This window comes from Spermophilus citellus (assembly GCF_964194105.1).
Source record: "Spermophilus citellus genome assembly, chromosome: 5".
Lineage (NCBI taxonomy): Eukaryota > Metazoa > Chordata > Mammalia > Rodentia > Sciuridae > Spermophilus > Spermophilus citellus.
This window is the reverse complement of record NC_138186.1, coordinates 164022626-164041587: the sequence shown is the minus strand read 5'-3', so window position 1 is coordinate 164041587 and position 18962 is coordinate 164022626. Positions and strand designations below refer to the sequence as shown.

Below are 18962 nucleotides of genomic sequence, written 5' to 3'. Positions count from 1 at the left end.
ACATGAGGTGAGATGGTAGCAGATAAGAATTCAAAATTTTTTTGGAAGGAGAAAAGCAGACAGACAAGTGATAATTAAAATTTTAGTCTGTTCTAGGTGACAGGATAGAAGCAAGCTAATTAAAGCACAGAACCCCAAAGACCAGAGGGTGGCAGCGGCTGGATAAAAACTCTAAGGAGCAATTCAGATCCCCCTTTCCATCCCTCACCCCAATCCTGTCAGAAGTCAGAAGAGAAACACACCTGGAGCAGCTGGCCAGGAGCCCAGGGAAGATGAGGGCCAACTAAGAAATGTGTATATCAGACCATTTCCCATTTGGTCACCCAAGAGGCCCCCAAATCCTCGCCAAGAGCAAACAGTGAGTTACTGGGGAGGTTTCGAAATAGAGTCAGGTCCTCAAATGAAATGACCCAGATCCTCTCACCATCCAGCCTACCAGGGGACACAACTGCCCAAGGACACAGGACCTTGTACCAGTTCCTAGAACTTGGTGGTCACTCATAGAGAAACAGAAGACACTGCAAGGAAAGCCCCCAGCAGGGAACACAGGCAGAATTAAGAACACAATATGGACCATGACATACATCATTGTTTTTAAAAAATTATTATTATTTTTTTTTAGTTTTAGGTGGACTCAAGATCTATTTCTATTTCTATTTTCCTATTTCTATTTTTCTATTTCTATTTCTGTATAATGCCGAGGATCGAACCCAGTGCCTCATGCATGCTAGGCGAGCACACTACAGTAGAGCCACAACCCTAGCCCCTCAACATATACCTTAAAAAAAAAACCTAAACTGATTTTCAGTGAGATAAACTATCATATTCATGAAATAAAACTAAGATGACACAAAAGAAGAAACTTTAGCAAACAAAAAATTTTTTTTGATAAGTGAAACTACAAAAACAATATCTGCCAGGAAATAGAATAAAAACTACAACAAAGATAAACAAATGAAAAGGGATAAAATTTTAAAAAATTTAAAAATTAAAGTATTAGCCCAGGATTTATAACATTCAACAAATAAATTTCCAGACAGTCAGAACGAAGTAAATAAAGATGAAAAAATTACCAAAACTACCCCATACAACAACCAAAAGAGCAAGAACAGAGTTTAACACTGGATGGGTCTACAAAAAGAAAAGTACCAACTCCAGGTTCCAGCAACATTTTAGAAATCAGGGAAATAAAAAGTTAAAAAGTGTTTAAAGTCACCAGAAAGTTTGGGCAGGGGTTGGAGGAGTAACACAAAGAGTGAGGACCTGAACTTCTCAGCATTTGAGCACCGTAGGTGCCTGAGATCTATCAACAGGGCTTTGGGAAACTCTGCCCACCTGGGGTTCCTACTCTCCACACCACTGCTGGCTCGCTCAGTGAGAGGGCTCCAAGGCAGGACTCCGGCCCCGCCTGCACCCTCTCAAAAGAGCTACTGAAGGAAGCACCCCCATCAAAATGAGGGAACACAGACAGAGGATGTGGCTTTCAGGAGGCCAGAGTAATCCCAAGAATTAAGGGATGTCTTCCCACACGTGCAGCCGGTCAGAGAAAGGAGGGAGCCCGCAGGCGGACTCCACCTCTGCCCAGGAAATAAGCAACATGCAAAGCGCTTCCCAGTCCAATGTCAAGCTAACCCAAAGAATCTACGGCAACTTATTTTATCCTCACTGTAAGAGAGGCTGTAAAATTGAGTTCTGAATTCAAAATTACAGGGGCAGAGCTTTCAAATGTGAGCATTTCCTCAAAAATAGAAAGGCTATTCAAAAGATGGTAGTCATCCGTGAATGTGAAGAATATTCACTGTGCTTTGATTGGCCCCTCCTGGACATAGAGGACGGCTGGACAAAAGTGTAGAGGGGCAGTTTCTCTTCCAAAACACACACACACACACACACACACACACACACACACACACACACACAATAAATAAATTAAATAAATAAATAAATAAATAAAAATATCCAGCTAGACTCTAGGCAGCAATTCACTATCCAAGTTGACCAATCAGAGTACCAGAATAGGGCAAAAGGAAAATTTTAGATCCCCTTCACCCTGAAAAGGGGTGTGGACACAAACACAACACTGAACTCGATTCTACCTTCATAACCTTGTGCAAAACTAGTAGATAAAGAATTCTGTAAAATTCACAGACCTTTAGAAGCTAATTTATATGAAAAGAACCACCCCTTCCCAGAGCATATTCCCCTCCCTGGTATTCACAAGTCTTACTACAAGATCCAAGTATAATGCCACCTCCTCCAGAAAGCCCTCTTACCTAGCCCACTCAGCTGGAGCTGCTCCAGTGTGAGTTCTACAAGCCTTTACCCAGCACTTCGCACACTCCAGTCTAAGTACCTAGGAGCATTTAAGCTCCCTTAGGGTTATAAATACATGTCTTATGACAAACATGTTAACAAACAAAGACCTTTAGTCCCTCAATTCAATGAACCAAAAGCAAGAGCCAATCAAACGGAAGTGTAAGTTAATGGTCTCCACCTGAAAGCAAAAGATCAACTTTCACATATTCAGGCTAACACCTCCTCTAGGTCTGCCTTATCATCCCACCCAGCTAACTGTCCCTCCATGTTTGCCGTAACACAAGGACAAAGACCTATACCTGAACTCATTAATCCACTATCTCTCTATAGAATGTCCCCTCCAAGGTCTTTGGGAACAAGACCTGGTTAGGGTCACCTTGATATTTCCCAGTGATTAATACAAAAGAGTGTACCCAGCAGATATTCTAATCACTGAGTTAAACTAAAAGTGAGTAAACACAACTTACAGTCAGAACTGTTTATCTCTAAAGGGAATCACTTTAATTCAAAGAATTTCATTTTAACAGAAAACTTTGTATTTAACACCATAAATATAAAATGGGTGTACCTGCCACAAAGAGATGATAACCACAAAAATGAATACCATGAAGACAACACGACAACATTCTAACTGGAGAGTGACACTGTCCCCAACGCCCAGAAAGAAAAAGGGGTGTCAGGGGCCACAAAGTGCCAGGACGGTGCTATGCACAGCGCTGTGAATGTTAACAAATGCTGCTGGACTGGGAACTTTTTTTTTTAAGTTTTCTTTCTTTTTTTTTTTTTTTTTTAAAGAAAGAGTGAGAGAGAGAGAGAGAGAGAATTTTTTAATATTTACTTTTTAGATCTCAGCGGACACAACATCTTTGCCTGTATGTGGTGCTGAGGATCGAACCCGGGCCGCACGAATGCCAGGCGAGCGCGCTACCACTTGAGCCACATCCCCAGCCCCCTAGACTGGAAACTTTTAAATAGCTAATTTATGTTACAAGAACTTCTCAAAGAAAACTTGCTCTAAGTGGGAGAGTAGTGAATAATATTCAATTTTCAACATGTTAAAGGTCACAAAGGGCTTTCCATGCAACTAATACTTGATGCCGAAATTAGGCTACTTGAATTATTATCAATCTTATTATTTAAAAACGCAAATGAATTCTCCTCAGTGCTGAGAAGCATTCTGGTTCCACCAGAGCCACAGATCAGCACTAGCATGAGCTCAGGTTTCAGGTGCTGCAAACCTGAAATCCTTGCCCTACTACACAGCAAGCACGTGGATCTGAGCAGCCTCATCAGGCTCCCTCCCCCCTCAGTTTCCTCATCTGGGTCAGAGATGTGAACAATCCACCCTGAAGACCAAGTGGGTTAATCCAAGTCAAACAGAGCCGCACACAGGCTAAGTAAGCCCTTCGTAAACATTAGCTACTATTATTATTTGCAAAATGGCCATAATAGAAGAACCCAAGAACTAACTGAGACTGCCTGCGTAGAGGTGCTTAGAGTAAGACCTGGCACAGAGCCTGTTATCTTTCCTGTTTACAAATAAGAAATCAGGCCCAAGAGAGGAGATATCACTACCACAATGCGGATGGTGACAGTGGCAACATCATCCACACTGAGGCACTAAATTCCTGCACTTCCTTAAAAGGGCAAATTGTTTGTCCCTCACAGATCCTCTGCCAGAGCCAAGAACACAGGGCCAGTCTTGGGAAAGAAACCTCCCCTGTTCCTGCCGTCCGTCCTGAGTGCAGCTCACTCCAGGTGCAGCCACGACCTCTGCTCCTGCAGACAGGCCTGGCACAGCATGGGCTGCACACAACGTGTGCAGACCCACAGCCTGGTCTGCAACGCACCCTTTCTAGAAGCTAAACTTTTCAAAAATGCTCTGGCCCCATAAAGAAACTGAAAATAATGCCTGGTAAGCATGGTGAGCTGCTGAGAGCCACAGCCAAGTCGGAATGGCCCCTGGCATTTTGCCAGAAGTAATGGTTGAGAGGCAGCCATTATGATGATGCTGGATTGATTCAATTGTATATAGACCACTTTGGAGTTCCCTTTGAGTTCTCAAGGGGTTCCTTCTGGTTGGTGTGGGGAGCCGGAGAGGAGCCGCGCATGGGTGGTGTTCGGGAGAGTTCCCAGGGAGTGTGCGTGGAGTGCTGTTGGAGTTCAGGCAATAAAGTTTCCTGTTTGAACATACAAGTGCTTTGTGGAGGCTCAGTGATTTGTGCCCAGCCAGACTGCGGCAGTGAGCCCAACCTAGGAACTACATGGGAGATGAAATGTCGCAGGGTAGGTTGCACAGGTCAGGATGTGAACTAGCCCCTTACCCCATTCTCGCACCACACATGTGCCCTGCCCTCCATGCTGAAGGAACTCTCTCCCCCAGGACAGCAAACTCCTACCAGGAGGGGGCGGGGGGTCTGTAGTGTCCAAATGGCACAGGAACCTTTTGGGGGGCTTTCCTTGATACACACAGTCAACAATCAGCGCTGGGGTGGAAATCTGACCTCCCATGATGTGCAAGCCAAATCTGATTCAACCGTACTGCAGACTCTCTGCTCCGACCTGATGGATTCCACCTGCACAAGACAGAATGCTACAAATGTGACCCACCATGAAGTGAAGTGGCAGGCTCCCAATCTACCAAATGGGGGTGGTAACAGAGGTAAAGGACACACAGCACTGCACACAGTGAAATAAGACAGAGAACCACTCTGTCTGCACAGTTTCCTGGGCATCAAAACTTCACTGGGAATCTTGAGGCAGAGTTAAAAGCACAGCCCCGCAGTCATCAACAGGTTTTATGACAGAGCAGCAGAGGCACAGAGACTTCACTGGAAACAAGGGCCTGGTGAAGATCCCAGCTCACAGCTAATCAGAGGTGCAGACACACCATTAAACATACTGAAATTTTTGCAGTGTGCGGGACAAATGTCACTGGCTAAAGTCTAAAACTCTGCAAATCCTTTCATTCATTTATTTCAAGTGTTTGCAGAGTTAGTTCAATGTCAGTTCCATCTGACAGGCTTACAGTGGGGGCAAATCCCAGAGCTTGCGTTCTAAGAGGTGAATTAGACAATGAAGACCAATACAGTTCAGTGGTAACACACAGGATGGGGGAATAAAACAGGGACAAGGGAAAGAGGGGTGCGCAGATTCATGTAAGTTGGAGAAGGCATGTTAAAGAAGTCTGTCTTGGGTGAGGGCCTGCCCAGCAGGCAAGAAGAGGGTCCTGGGGAAGGGTGAAAAGAGGGTGAAGGACAGGACAGAGGGTGGAGAGGTGGTGAAGCAGCCCCCCACCCCCGCCTGAGTGAAATGGGGAGACCCAGGAGGACAGCCAGGGTCTGGCAAAGACCCCTGAAAGGACTACTCAGGTTGCTACACTGAAAACAGATGCTGGTTCGTGAGGGTGAGTAGCAAGGCCAGTGAGAGCCCATGGTGACAAGGCAAACAGGAGATGGCGGGGCTTGGGCCAGGGCAGGAGCCACCGAGGCAGGGATAGGTACCTGCTTCTGCATGCCTTTTAGAGGAAGAATCAATGGGATCATCTAACAGATTCAAAGGTTGGAAAAAAGGGTAACTGGAGTTTTTGCCTGGGCACCTGAAAGATGGAGCTGCCATTTGTTGAGGCAGAGAGACCACAGAGGAGACATGGGAGGGAAATATTTACACAAGAGAAACACTCAACTGTCAAGAACAATTCTTTGTTTTCTACAAAGACAGTAACCAAAAAGTTCTGCCTCCATAATCTAGAATTCAGAAATCAAATTCATAACTTCTCTTGCAGCCTAGATATGCTAGACAAAGCATAGCAGATTTTGATTCGGAAGAAAGCACGTCACATGTTGCTTATTTCTGAATTCTGGTGGCTTTTAGCAGCAGTGTAGATTTCCGGGTAAAGCTGGCATCCTCCCAGAGCCCCCACTACATTCTCTGTTTCATACTGTATTGCGGCAGGAAAGCATCCTGTAACTCTTGGACTTACTCTAAGTGTGCTGTGACGCATATGATGTCACAAAGGCTAAGACCAATAACATCTACAGGTCACCAGTCTCCCTCAGTTTCCTACTGAAGCTAGTGAGGAAGAAGAATGGGGAGAAATCAGCAAGACCCCCATGAAGAAAGAAGCACCAGCTGGCAGTCCACTGATTTCGTCACCATCAAAATCTGGACAGCTCTTGGAGAATAAGAATCCCGTAGTCTCCATGACCACTGACAAATGGCTCAGGATGCTCAGGCAGGAAGAGGAAGGCTCATTTCTTCATGAAGCCCAGGACACTGAGGAGAACCTCCAAAGACTTAAACATCTAAGACAGATGGCAAGTGACTATTAGGTACATGAAAATTGTACTGGAACTTTCAAGTTAATATGCTAATTAAAGAAAAGGAAGCCTCCCCTTTTGGCCCCACATTTTAAGGAAGTGTCTTGAGGTCACAAAACCAACAGGCCAACAATGATTTACCCTCTTTCCTTTTCCCCCGTGTCTCTCTAGAATCAATAAAAACTGTGATACTGATTTTAAAGGAATATCTAATCCTTACTTTGAGACTTCAAGAGCTACTGCTTGCAGGTCTGTTCTCTGTCCTAAGTGGCTGGTGCTGGGAATCCATCCCTGTTTGGCTGCCCTTTCTGTGAGGCATCTAGACAGAGGTTCCCTTCCCAGCAGACATTTGTCCTCAAACCTCCAGGGGACCAGCTACTGCAGCTAGCTGTCCAAGGGAGACTGGTTCTGCTAAGACTCAGAGCATTAAGTAAAACCTAATTGCCTCAATAACGACAGTTTTTTGCATTGAATTCCAATAGTTGCATATTTTTGCTATTAACACTGGTCTCACTTCATTTCTAAATGTTAAATGCTTTATAGAGCTGGATCTGGATCTTAACCTTTGACTAACCTGGAAGAGCCAATTTCATTGGCTGGTTGGTCTGGTACTCTTACTCTGAGCCAAATTCATCTCTCTTTATTGGTATTGACTAATTCTTTGGAATATGGTCTGGTTTGTATATAAACACACTTCTCCATAGAAACTAGGAAGCTGGGTAACTCACACTGTTGTAGACAAGTATCTAGGGACCAAAAGTTCGGTTTGGAGCTTTTTAGGTAGGCAAGGGACACCTGTGTTATACACACTTCCCACATTCAAATCTTTCAGAAAGGAGAGAAGGCCTCCACAGTCAGATGGCACTGACATCAAGATCCCCGGGCACCTGTGGAGTATGTCTCAAGTGCCCTAGGAAACTAGCATTCAGCAGTTTGATACTCAAAGATACACCATTTAATTGCTTTAACTTACCATTTATCATACCATTTATCATTTAGTGTTTGGTTTTCAGGGAATGTGGAAGGAATGTAGTTGGTTGATTTTACTGATGTCTATATTGTTAGCTTCATTTGAATTGTTAATATTTTAACATAAATGGTAAAATATCATTCTTAGTGTTTCTCTGGAAAAAGCAAACAAGCAAAATTTATTTATTCAAATTACTCAAGTAATTCTAATACTACCTAAAATATGCCCTTAAGATTCACATCTCAAAAATAAAACTATAATAGAAATGCTTACAGATATTTTATGTGGAAGTCTATATATGTAGAATACATAGTAGAAACCAAATTTATGAAAAAAGAGTACAAACTTCCCAGCATAGAATGGGCACCTCATGCTGTGTATCATCTTCAGGACACCCAGAATAATGTAACGCTCCAGGAAAAGCAAGAGTATCCACATAAACTTCCTAATACAAAAGCAGCTTTCCAAACTAAAGGTGAAATCATCTCATGTTTTCTCATTAAAACTTCAAGTACAGTCTGATCTTGTCTTGTCTTTCTTTCTTTCAGGAAAAGGGCTAATTATTTAAAAATCAGTATTTAACTCAAAATGTGAGCTCCATTCTGCGTATCCTGAAGATGGTACACAGCATTCAGCCCCACAAACAATGCTACACTAAATGCTTCAAATATGTTTAAATCCAACCACAATATAAAAGGTAAATAAAACCAGTTAAGAATTCTAGAAATTTAAACTTTAAGGAACAAATAAAACTTAGCATATCTACAAATCTTTAAAAAAAAATATTTTCTTGGTACAAAACTCCAACTACAGGGAACTTTGGCATCAAAGCTAGTGGCATCTGTTATCTTCTTGGAAGCAGAAATGTGAGGTGTAAATGTGTTTGTTTTTTTTTAAACCTTAAATACCTTCCTGTTCAATGATGAACAACAGAAGAAACCAAGACAAAATGTGGCCAACAAAAGGCTATTGTTTATACAAATGTGCCATCAGCGGAAAGGACTCCAAACATTTCAGGTGCACAGGCAAAACTGTTTGGCTCCAAGTCTCTCAGTAGACAGCAGAGATTCCTGAAATGCTGTAAATAACATAGCTAATGAAATCTCACAGCATTTCTCTATTTTAATGGTCAAAATAATCACCTTCATTTCATTTAGATGTATATCTGTATACACCTGAAATATATTTAATTACACAAGAATGCCACCATCATAGGAACACTGTGTTTTATATACACGAGTATGAGCACATGTGCACACAGACACAGGTGGGTATCCCAGTGAATACAGAAACTATCAAAAAATTAAGAGTCTGAAAGGAAAACAGATACTTAGCACTCCTCCTCCTCCCCCCAGGCCAAGCCAGTCTTCCTTCTCATCCTGTGACACTCCATCCTATTCCCTCAAAACAGGAGGGCTAAGCTCTTTTTTAGATGAAACTAAAATTTAGTCCTGACTTCTGGCTTCATGTTTATGATTCAGAAATTGAGTCTAAAACAGACATTTCATGCCAAAATACTGACATTTTTAGGTCTAACTGGACTTTCCTCTCTCCAATCACCCTTACTTTTCAGAGATATTGTTCAACTATATCAAAACATGATTTGAATTACATTTAAAAGAAAACCACTTTTCCCAGAATAGACCAAAAACATAAAATAACACAGGTGAGAATCCTAGAAATTGTTCAGGCACCTTAATAACCCCAAAGAAAACATTTATTTTAGCCAAACAATTGTGATGTTCGTCTCCTTTTTAGAAAGATCCGCTGCCAAAACAAACATTTGCATTGGAAGAAGTGTTTTGGCTGTGAAGATGGTACCAAATAAAATGCTTATGTTCTGAAACAAATATTTCACTCAAAAATCAGCAAAGACAGGCGTGGTAGCACACACCTGTAATCCCAGCAGCTCAAGAGGCTTAAGCAGGAGGATCACAGGTTCAAAGCCAGCCTCACCAACTTAATGAAGTGCTAAGCAACTGAGCAAGAACCTGTCTCAAAATTGAAAAGGGCTGGGGATGTGCCTCAGGTTGAGTGCCCCTGAGTTCAATCCCTGGTGCCAAGAAAAAAAAAAAAAAATACACAGCAAAGATACAGCCAAAGGATACAGAAGAAAAATTACAGACACACACTAGAATACCTACTGCTTTTAAAAGTCCTCTTCAAAATATGAATGGTCAAAAAATACAAGGAAAAAATGTTAAACATCTCTAGCAATTAAGAGAAATGCAATTAAAACTACAGTGAGATTCCATCTCACTCCAGTCAGAATGGCAATTATCAAGAATACAAGTAAGGGGCTGGGGATGTGGCTCAAGCGGTAGCGCGCTCGCCTGGCATGCGTGCGGCCCGGGTTCGATCCTCAGCACCACATACAAACGAACATGTTGTGTCCGCCGAAAACTAAAAAATAAATATTAAAATTCTCTCTCTCTCTCTCTCCCTCTCTCCCTCTCTCACTCTCTCTTAAAAAAAAAAAAAAAAAGAATACAAGTAACAAAAAATGTTGGTGAGGATATGGGAGGAAAGGTACGCTTATACATCGCTGGTGGGACTGCAAACAGGTGCAACCATTATGGAAAGCAGTATGGAGATTCCTCAGAAAACTTGGAATGGAACCACCATATGATCCACTTATCCCACTCCTTAGTCTATACCCAAAGATTTAAAATCAGAATACTAGAGTGGTGCAGCCACATCAATGTTTATAGCAGCTCAATTCATAAGAGCCAAGCTATGGAACCAACCTAGGTGGCCTTCAACAAATGAATAGATAAAGAAAATGTGGTATATACACACATGGAATATTACTAGGCCATAAATATAAATGAAATCACGGCATTTGCTGGTAAGTGGACAGATGGGAGAATATCATGCTAAATGAAATAAGCCAGTTCCAAAAAAAACCCAAAGACTGAACATTCTCTCTGATACCTGGATGCTAACTGACAACAAGGGAGGGTGGAGAGAGGAAGAACAGAAGTCCACTGGATTGGACAAAGGGAAGGGAAGAAGAGGGAATGGAGAGGACAGTAGAATTCATCAGACATAACTTTCCTAGCCTTGTATTTGAATACACAACCAGGGTAACTCCACATCGTGTATAACCAAAAGAATAGGATCCTAATTAGAATAAGCTATACTCCATGTAGGTGCAACATGCCAACATACATTCTACTGTCATGTACATCTAAAAAGAACAAATACAATAAAATAAATTTTTTAAAGTACTCTTCAAAAGAACTTGTTTTTAATTCAGATGAGTCATCATAACAAAAATAACTAATGTCTATTTAATTTTGTCACTTTCAACAATGACCATATTCTATGTTTTGTTGTAAAGGCTTTCACAATACAGATTGTTTTACAAACTAAAAATGTCACAGTTTCCTGTGATGAACCACCCATGAACTTACGTGTCTGGTTTTGATTTCTTTCACTTTCCCCATTTTATAATTCCAACAGGCACCATACTATCAGACCTCAACAACAAGGTAAGAGCAGTGAAAAACGCCAACCCCAAACTCAAGACCTCAAGGAAGAGCTCAGACTGCACTACTGAAACCAGTTGGGGACACACACACACACCCCTTCTATAGCCTACTTTTCCTGAGTGTTATTTTACATAAAATTCTTCTTTGCAAGTTGGTAAGGGTCTATGTACACATTTATGATCACAGATGACAAGAAAAATGAAACAAAACACTTGTTCATCCATATCCCTGTCAGTAAAGACTACCTCTATGTCTATAAATTAAAAACTCAAAAGAGTCAAATTCCAGCAACTTTAAGGATTAAACATCTGTGTAGCTATGCACTAGATGAAGTCAACCAATGTGCTTCTGCTAACCATCCCCAGGTTTGAATTCCGGGAGCCTGGAGGCAGAACATTCTCCACAGAGGCATAGAAAATTCATTTCCCCCTCTCAACTCAATAAAAACCCAAGCAGACTAGTTTTTAGGGAACCGTGCAAGACTAATCTGTTTAGGCATGTATTTGCCTGATGAGAGAGAGAAACAGCAAGTAAAAGACCACAAATCTAGTTCCAGTTAATACAGACTAAAACAATATACTATTATCACGTCAAGCTTCAACGACCCAGTCATGAGTTTATTTCAAAAATAAAATTATCACCATATAAATCAAAATTCACCAAGCTAATACTAAAATCAAACACTCAGTGGCCAGTTCTCCCTGACCCTCAGAGACAAAAAATAAAGAGATCAAATCCATGCTAAATTTCACAAGAGCACTGCAGTTTTTTTTTTTTTTTTTCCAACAGAATACTTATTTAAAATTCCTATCACAGGAATGGAATGCCAGCCAGGAATCAAACTGTGACCCCTGAGCCAAAGAAAACTTACCACTCAGCTGGTAAGTGGGCAACTCAATTTACAAACTTGAATTCCTGCATTTTAATCCTTTGCAAAAATATATGAGCAATATTAAATGAGCTGGATTCAGCTCATTAGAGGTTCACAAACCAAACACAGAAAGCTTTGGAAGGCATCCAAAGCAAAGTCATGCCTAGGTGGTGATGTCCACTCGATAAATATTCAATGTCATAATTATCGTCCAACTCTTTCCCTCAAGAACATTAGTAGCCATAACTACAATAATGCTCATCCAATTACATTAATCCTTGGAGAAGAAGGATAGGACCAGCAGCCAATCAGTGATAGGACCTTGTCTGTGGACACATTCATAACTTCCAAAATTTACAAACGGCAACTCCATTGAAAATTCCTCAAAGAACACAGGCTAAAACTAACAAAATTAAATGCGAGTGAGTTCTCTAATAACCTTTGCTCAACCTTGCTCACTAATTCCTTCCCATTTCAAATCTACTAAGGTCACATGGATTTGGACTTGGTATTATAAAAGCTGTATGTCTTCTTTAAAATATTGCACACATTCAAAAATGTATACCCAGTTTAGTCTTTTAAATTTCAAAACAAAATATTGTGTTTCAGAACTATTATAACTACATGAAAGGGTGAAAAAGCAGCACAGATTATTTAGATCCTAGATTATGATCAATTCAATCTGAAAGCTGGGCATTACTGCACCAGGATAGTTTCTTATCAGATCCACTATTTTCCTTTCACTATCAAAAAGATCTGAGCATTTCTTTCTGGTCAGCAGCAGTAAAATACCTGATATAAAATCTTAATTAAAATTAAGATTTGTTGTAAAGGTATTCATAATATGGATCTTTCTACAAACTAAAAAATTCATGCTTTCCCATTATAAACCACTTTTGGACTTACTCATTTTGCTTTTTATTTACTTATTTATTTTCACTTTACCACTTAGCTGAATCCTCTGCCCTTTTTTTCTTTTCTTTTTTTTTAAGGGGGGATGGTGGTTGTGGCTCAGTGGTAGAGCGCTTGCCTCGAATGTGTGAGGCACTGGTTTGATTCCCAGCACCACATATAAATAAAAAATAAAGGTCCATCAACAATAAAATGAATAAAATTAAAAAAAAAAAAAAAAAAGACTGGGTCTCACTAAGTTGCTAAGGCTGGCCTCAAACTTGCAATCCTCCTTCCTCAACCTCCCAAGTTGCTAGACTACAGGGGTACACCACCACAACTGGCTCATTTTGCTTTCCTTCTCTTTCCCATTTTACAATTCCAGATCCACTATTTGCTGAAATACTAGGATAATCATCATCAATTTGCCCCTTCGAATAAATCTAAAAGTTGTTTGATTATTAAAATATAAAAGTCAGAATTGTTAAATGAAACCAAGAAGCTAAGACAAATGAGATTGCTCTATGTATCTGTGTAGGTCCTCTTTGTTTGGAAATAATTTAAAAAAATTTCCTAATAATCATGCTTCACACACTCCATTTGTGTGACTCTGACTGTGATTCTGCAAACTAAGCCAAGGTCTCAAACTTCTAAAAAGGAGTTTGAAAACAACTTTCCAAGGCCACATCAGGGGAAGAGGTGGAAAAAGAAGGCACAGACTCAAGAGGGACAGGGCAGTAGGCACTGTCGGGCAGCCCTGCCACTCCTCACAACCCTCGGCCTCTTCCCCACCCCTCCCCAGCCACCCCAGTGGCCAGAGGCTACACAGAACTGTCAATCCCAGTACAAAACAGCTGTTGGCTTCTTCCCCTCACAAAAAGGCAAAGTAGCTCTAAATTAAAACAGGAGTTGGGGGGCTGCAGAGACACGGAAACCCAATCACTTTTCACATTTACAAATTACCTCCCTCTCACAATTAGCAAGCACAACTAAGGACTTTGATTCTAAGAAGCAAAATATTGCTGGAAGAAAGTAATAATGTCGAGAAAATTAAGAGTACAGTTCAGTATGCAACTGAATTGACAGCATTCCCAGTAACTGATCTTTAATAACTGCAGAGTGAAATCTTCAAACAATAACTACAGGTTGTTTAAGGAATCAACAGCTAGGACTCCGCAGACTGAGCTCCTTTTATCTTCCTCCATAAAGATAAAGAGGAAAGACAGTACTCAGCCTTAAAGGGAAGGCTGGGAGGCAACTTACTGGTGAACTTTTAGTATCCAGCCCTGGACCACTGAAGTCTGAGACACCTTCCTCCACACCCACTGTAGAGAGAAAACTAGTTCGGTCCAGCTTTTCTCCCCCTGCCCCCAGCAGATTTTTGATCAAATACAGGGAAGCATGTCCTGAGAGGAAGGGTGTCAAGCCCTGGAATGGGTTCCAGGCAGCCTCCTGGAATGCCCCAATCTGCACAGCAAAACCCCAAGGGTATCAGCCTCCCCACTCCCTGGGGGCACCAGGCACAGCACAGCAATTTGGAAATACCCCTTTCTGGGGTTCCCAGAAACTAAATACACTGACAAGTCTGAATCTACTTTAGTCTTTTCCCAATTTCATGCTCCTCGGGCCAACATAATAAGGAGTATCAGAGAGGCTGGAGGTTTAGATTGCCAGGTCATTTATCCTAACTTCATTGATTCTGGAGAAAAATGCAAAAATTAGATCTTTTGCTGTAAAACTCATTAAGATCTAAGACAACAGATCAAATCCTCATATGAAATACAGAAACCTTTTTTAAAAGTTATACAGGAAATGCTTTATTAAGAAATAAAAAAAAATAAGCTGGCAATATCTTCATGGACAAGACCTTTTGAATGGCTTGAAAGGTCACCAGAAGGAAATCTGTTCACAGCTCTGAATTTGACACAGTCTGACCTCAGAAATGTAAGAATGCCAAGTTTACTTTATAGAGCTCAGATCTATATAATTTTCTGAAAAATTATGATGCAGTCCATCTTTCAAATACAATCAGCACTACTGGCCTTCTACAAAACCGGGATTTTTTGTCTACTTTCTTGTATAAAGTTCAACATTACAAGAACTTGATTTTAAAGGTCAAGATAAATTAATGATTTTTACTGTTTCATCAAGAATGATAGCTAAAAGAGCAGGAAGCTGTAGCGGCGCACTCCTGTAACCCCAGCAGCTGGGGAGGCTGAGGCAGGAGGATAGTGAATTCAAATGGTGAGGTACTAAGCAACCCAGCGAGTCAGTCTAAATAAAATGCAAAATAGGGCTGGGGATGTGGCTCAGTGCCCCTGAGTTCAATCCCTGGTACCAAAAAAAAAAAAAAAAAAAAAAAAAAAAAATCAATGAAATGCCCCCTAATTCTCTTAACACCAATCTCAGGTTGACAACAAAAGACAAAGAGCAAAAAAGAGAGGCAGGGAGAAAAACCAGCACCCACCTGCTGCTGTGGGTACTGCAGGGCTCCCAGGGCCCCTGGGGCCCGGCCCTGCATGCCAAGGGGGTACCGCTGTGCGCCGGGAGGACCGTAGGAGCCTCCTGGGTACGGGCTGCTCTGCTGCGCCTGGGAATGAGGGTTGCTGCTCATCCCATACAACTGGGGCCTCTTCATCACCATTGGATCCATTGGACTCCCCTGTGAAGAATAAGCAGAGAATAAAGGTTATTCATTTACTGTTTATCACAAATGCAGAAGGTTTTGTTGTGTATTTAACACATGTGTTTAAAACACTACTATCCTAATTTTTTAAATTTTGAAAATATTTTTTAAAATGACCTGACAGAAATGCAGAAGAACATTAAGAAAACATCCTGATGGCTAATAATCGCACCCCGCTCCCAACTTTCAGGAAAGTTTTAACAATTAAGAGTGATCAGGAGTAAATAATACAATTTAAGATTTTTACATCCTAAGCATCTAAAATTCTATTGTGCACATAGAAAATGAACATAACAGCTAACCCCACTCGGCTCCTTTTAACTTACTAGTAGTAAGGGCAAAGGATAAGAGTGATTTAGCAACACTTTAGGACTTCAAAGTGTCCTTACAACAAGGATATTTTTTAGACCTGAGCCTGCTAGTCCTGATGAAGCATTAGTGCATCAAGAGGGTTCATTAAAAAGTGAAAGGTCAGATTTTAGATAATACAAAATGTCTAGGATAAAATTTTTCAAAGATCACCAGTGGTTGCAGACTATGAGTCATAAGCCACCTTCCCTGTTCAAGCAAGCATCTTACCAAACATAATCAGCTCAAAACTAGATTCCAGATTTTATTTTTGGTCTGGTGAGTCAGTCCTAGCCTCAGGGCCAAGGCCATCAGGGAGGGTCAGGAGTCAGCCTCAGCAGAGCCTTCTCGCCCAGGGCACAGGCAGGGCTGAGCAGTGCAGGGAATCCCTGGCCCAGGGCTACGAAGGCCAGCCACCAGCAGCACATACTCTTCCATCCAAGATCTGATACAGATCCCTACACAACTCTAAGGACATGGGGACTCAGGAAGGCTTGACCATTTCCCGGTTGAATGTGAATAACAGGTTCAAGGTGGGGAGGCGCAGCACCAGCCCAGCTCAGGGACACCAACTGCCTGAAGAAAATGCAAGCAGTCGGGTCCAAGCAAAGCAGGAGAATCGGAGAAGTGGAAGGACACAGAAGCCAGAAAAAGGGTGAGCTTTACAAGCCACTCAGATCACCTCTTATGAATGAACCACAAAGTGCTTTCCCAGAGCACCAGCATTTCCTGCGGGAAGTGGCTGACAGCAGCTCAAAGGGCCTTGCTGGGCTGGGAGGCTGTGGGCCTGACCTGGCAGCTATGAAGAGGACAGGGCTTGGACTGGGGAGTGGCAAGGTATCATCTGGTGGGATGTAGGGAGTGGAAGCCAACTCTGCTTACACATGAAAACTGAGGCTCCAGGGGGAAATCCTGATGAAAACACACACGTTTGCAGCTTGGGGACCTAAAAAATAAGTTGGGAGGGGCTGGGGCTCAGCAGTAGCACACTGGCCTGGCATGTGTGAGGCTCTGGGTTCGATTCTCAGCATTACATAGAAATAAATAAATAAAATGAAGGTCTATCAATAACTAAGAATATTACAAAGAAAATATGTAGGGAAAATCAGCAGGGGTTTTCTCTTTTATTTACTATTATTTCTCCAGGGCCAAGTCAAAAGATGCACTTGGCACATAGTAAATGCTTAATAAATTCTGGATGAATTAACATCATGAAGCAAGCAAAACCCATTAACTTTACCCAGGAAGACTACGAGAAAAGAAAACAATGGGTAGAGAAATTCATCTTAGAGAACATCACTAATTAAGTAAAAGGGAGGAAAATGAGCCCATAGAGGGAAAAAGAATGGTGAGGAAATGTAGTCAGATTCCAGACAGTGGAGTCACGGGAGAAAAGGCAGTCACCGCTGGTCAATGCACAGCTGGGGTCCACTAAGGTGAAGCTATAAAAGCTTTCCCTACTTGACCAGAGATACTTGGGGAGCTCAGCAAGGGCATTCTCAATGCAGAGATGAGAACAGAAACTGGAGGTATAAAGAGCCCCCGCCCCCCGCAGTGAGACCCCACACCCAAGCCAGGAAGCTATGAACTGCCAGTTCTGCCCCATTCACTCCTTGCCCCAAGAGGGTGTGTGGCCACTTTCCACTCCTGCATCTTGGTCACTGCTGTTCATTTTAAGGACATGACTGTGTGTACCGACTTCAATGATTTTATCAGTGACCATGCTCACTGTGCTGGACACTGGAGGCAGAAACACAAATGGCTTGGGTGGCTGCCTGGGCAACTACCCTGGCTTTTGCTGAAGGAGAGGGGCTTAGACCCTGAGGGAAGGAGAGACCTCCCTGGAGGCAGGCTGCCAAAGATGCAGCTCACAGGCTCCGCAGGACACAGCTGAGCTTGACCTTGAGGGAGGCAGAGGAAGGGTCAGAAGTGACCCACCCAAGTGGACCACGTGAAAGGACACAGGGGCAACAGGTGAGTTGTCCTAGGCCCCACCTCCTCCAAAGAAAAGTTCTGCTCCAAATTCACAATGTCAGCAGCCAAGGAAAGGTCTGTACTTTTAAAACGACGGAGGGCAGTGCGTGGTTCTGCTCCAGTGACACTGACTGTTGGCCTCAAATCAGACCCACACACTGACCTCCCCACATAACTCCAGAATCCAGGACCCAGAGTTCTCCAAAGTTCTCGAAAGATTTTTTAGATTAGAATAGATGCCTGAGAAAAGCAAATCTAATATCCTCCAGATTTTCTTTCAAAAGATGAGACAAAGCCTTCTGTGGAGGTGTGAAGCCCAAGACTGAGCTGGTGATTTCAAAACCAGCCTGGGGTATGCATGGCCTACCAGGAGGCTGAGAGAATCAACATTCCAGGCCCAATGTCCACCACAGGGCCCTGCAGCAGCCTATCTCCACGTTCAATCTGCAGAGCCCAAAGCAGAGGAAAGGTCTACTATTTCACTTTAAGTAGTGCCAGACCAAACTGACTTAATTAAAGCAGAAATTTAGGTAGAAAAATGACTGGAATGTCTATATTTTAAGGCTATAGGCAACAGGGCAGCAAATTCATCTTATCAGTGACTAAAACTGTATTGTAATCTCTGTCTCATCTTTGCCAGCAGTTTTCCCAGTCCTGCTTAAAATTCAGTTAATTTGCGCTGTCAAACTGTTAGCTTAACCTGAGATTCCTGAAAATCAAAAGCATGAAATACAGATCATCAATACCTCTCAAAAGGCTTGAAAACAGATACTCCTCTACTGGAAATTCTTTCATTTTAACCTTCTCTTATGTTCTATTATTAAATATTTACCCATAATCCACATTCATCTCACTGCATATTCTCACTATTTTTAACATTAAATATGTAGAACTGCAATATCTCGACCCCCCCACTTTTCACTACTAGCTCTTTAAAACACCAAAAAACAAATCAAATCTAAGCCTTTTCAAGAAATTCAAATGCAAGTTGTTCTTCATATTCACATTTAAACTGAAACAATTTTATATTTTTTATCATCTCTCCTCCTATCGATATATTTTTAGAGGATGACCATTGCATTTCTCACAGAAA

General features: G+C 41.9%; 1 protein-coding gene across 3 annotated transcripts in view; it reads right to left on the bottom strand.

Moving 5' to 3' along the window:
- ARID1B (AT-rich interaction domain 1B) overlaps nucleotides 1–18962 on the bottom strand; it is a 409511-nt gene that overhangs the window by 348452 nt on the left and 42097 nt on the right. For all 3 annotated transcript variants that reach the window (XM_081296020.1, XM_081296019.1, XM_081296021.1), the window contains exon 2: nucleotides 15329–15523. In XM_081296020.1, the coding sequence (XP_081152146.1) occupies nucleotides 15329–15523 (195 nt within the window). The remainder of the gene's footprint in view (nucleotides 1–15328; nucleotides 15524–18962) is intronic.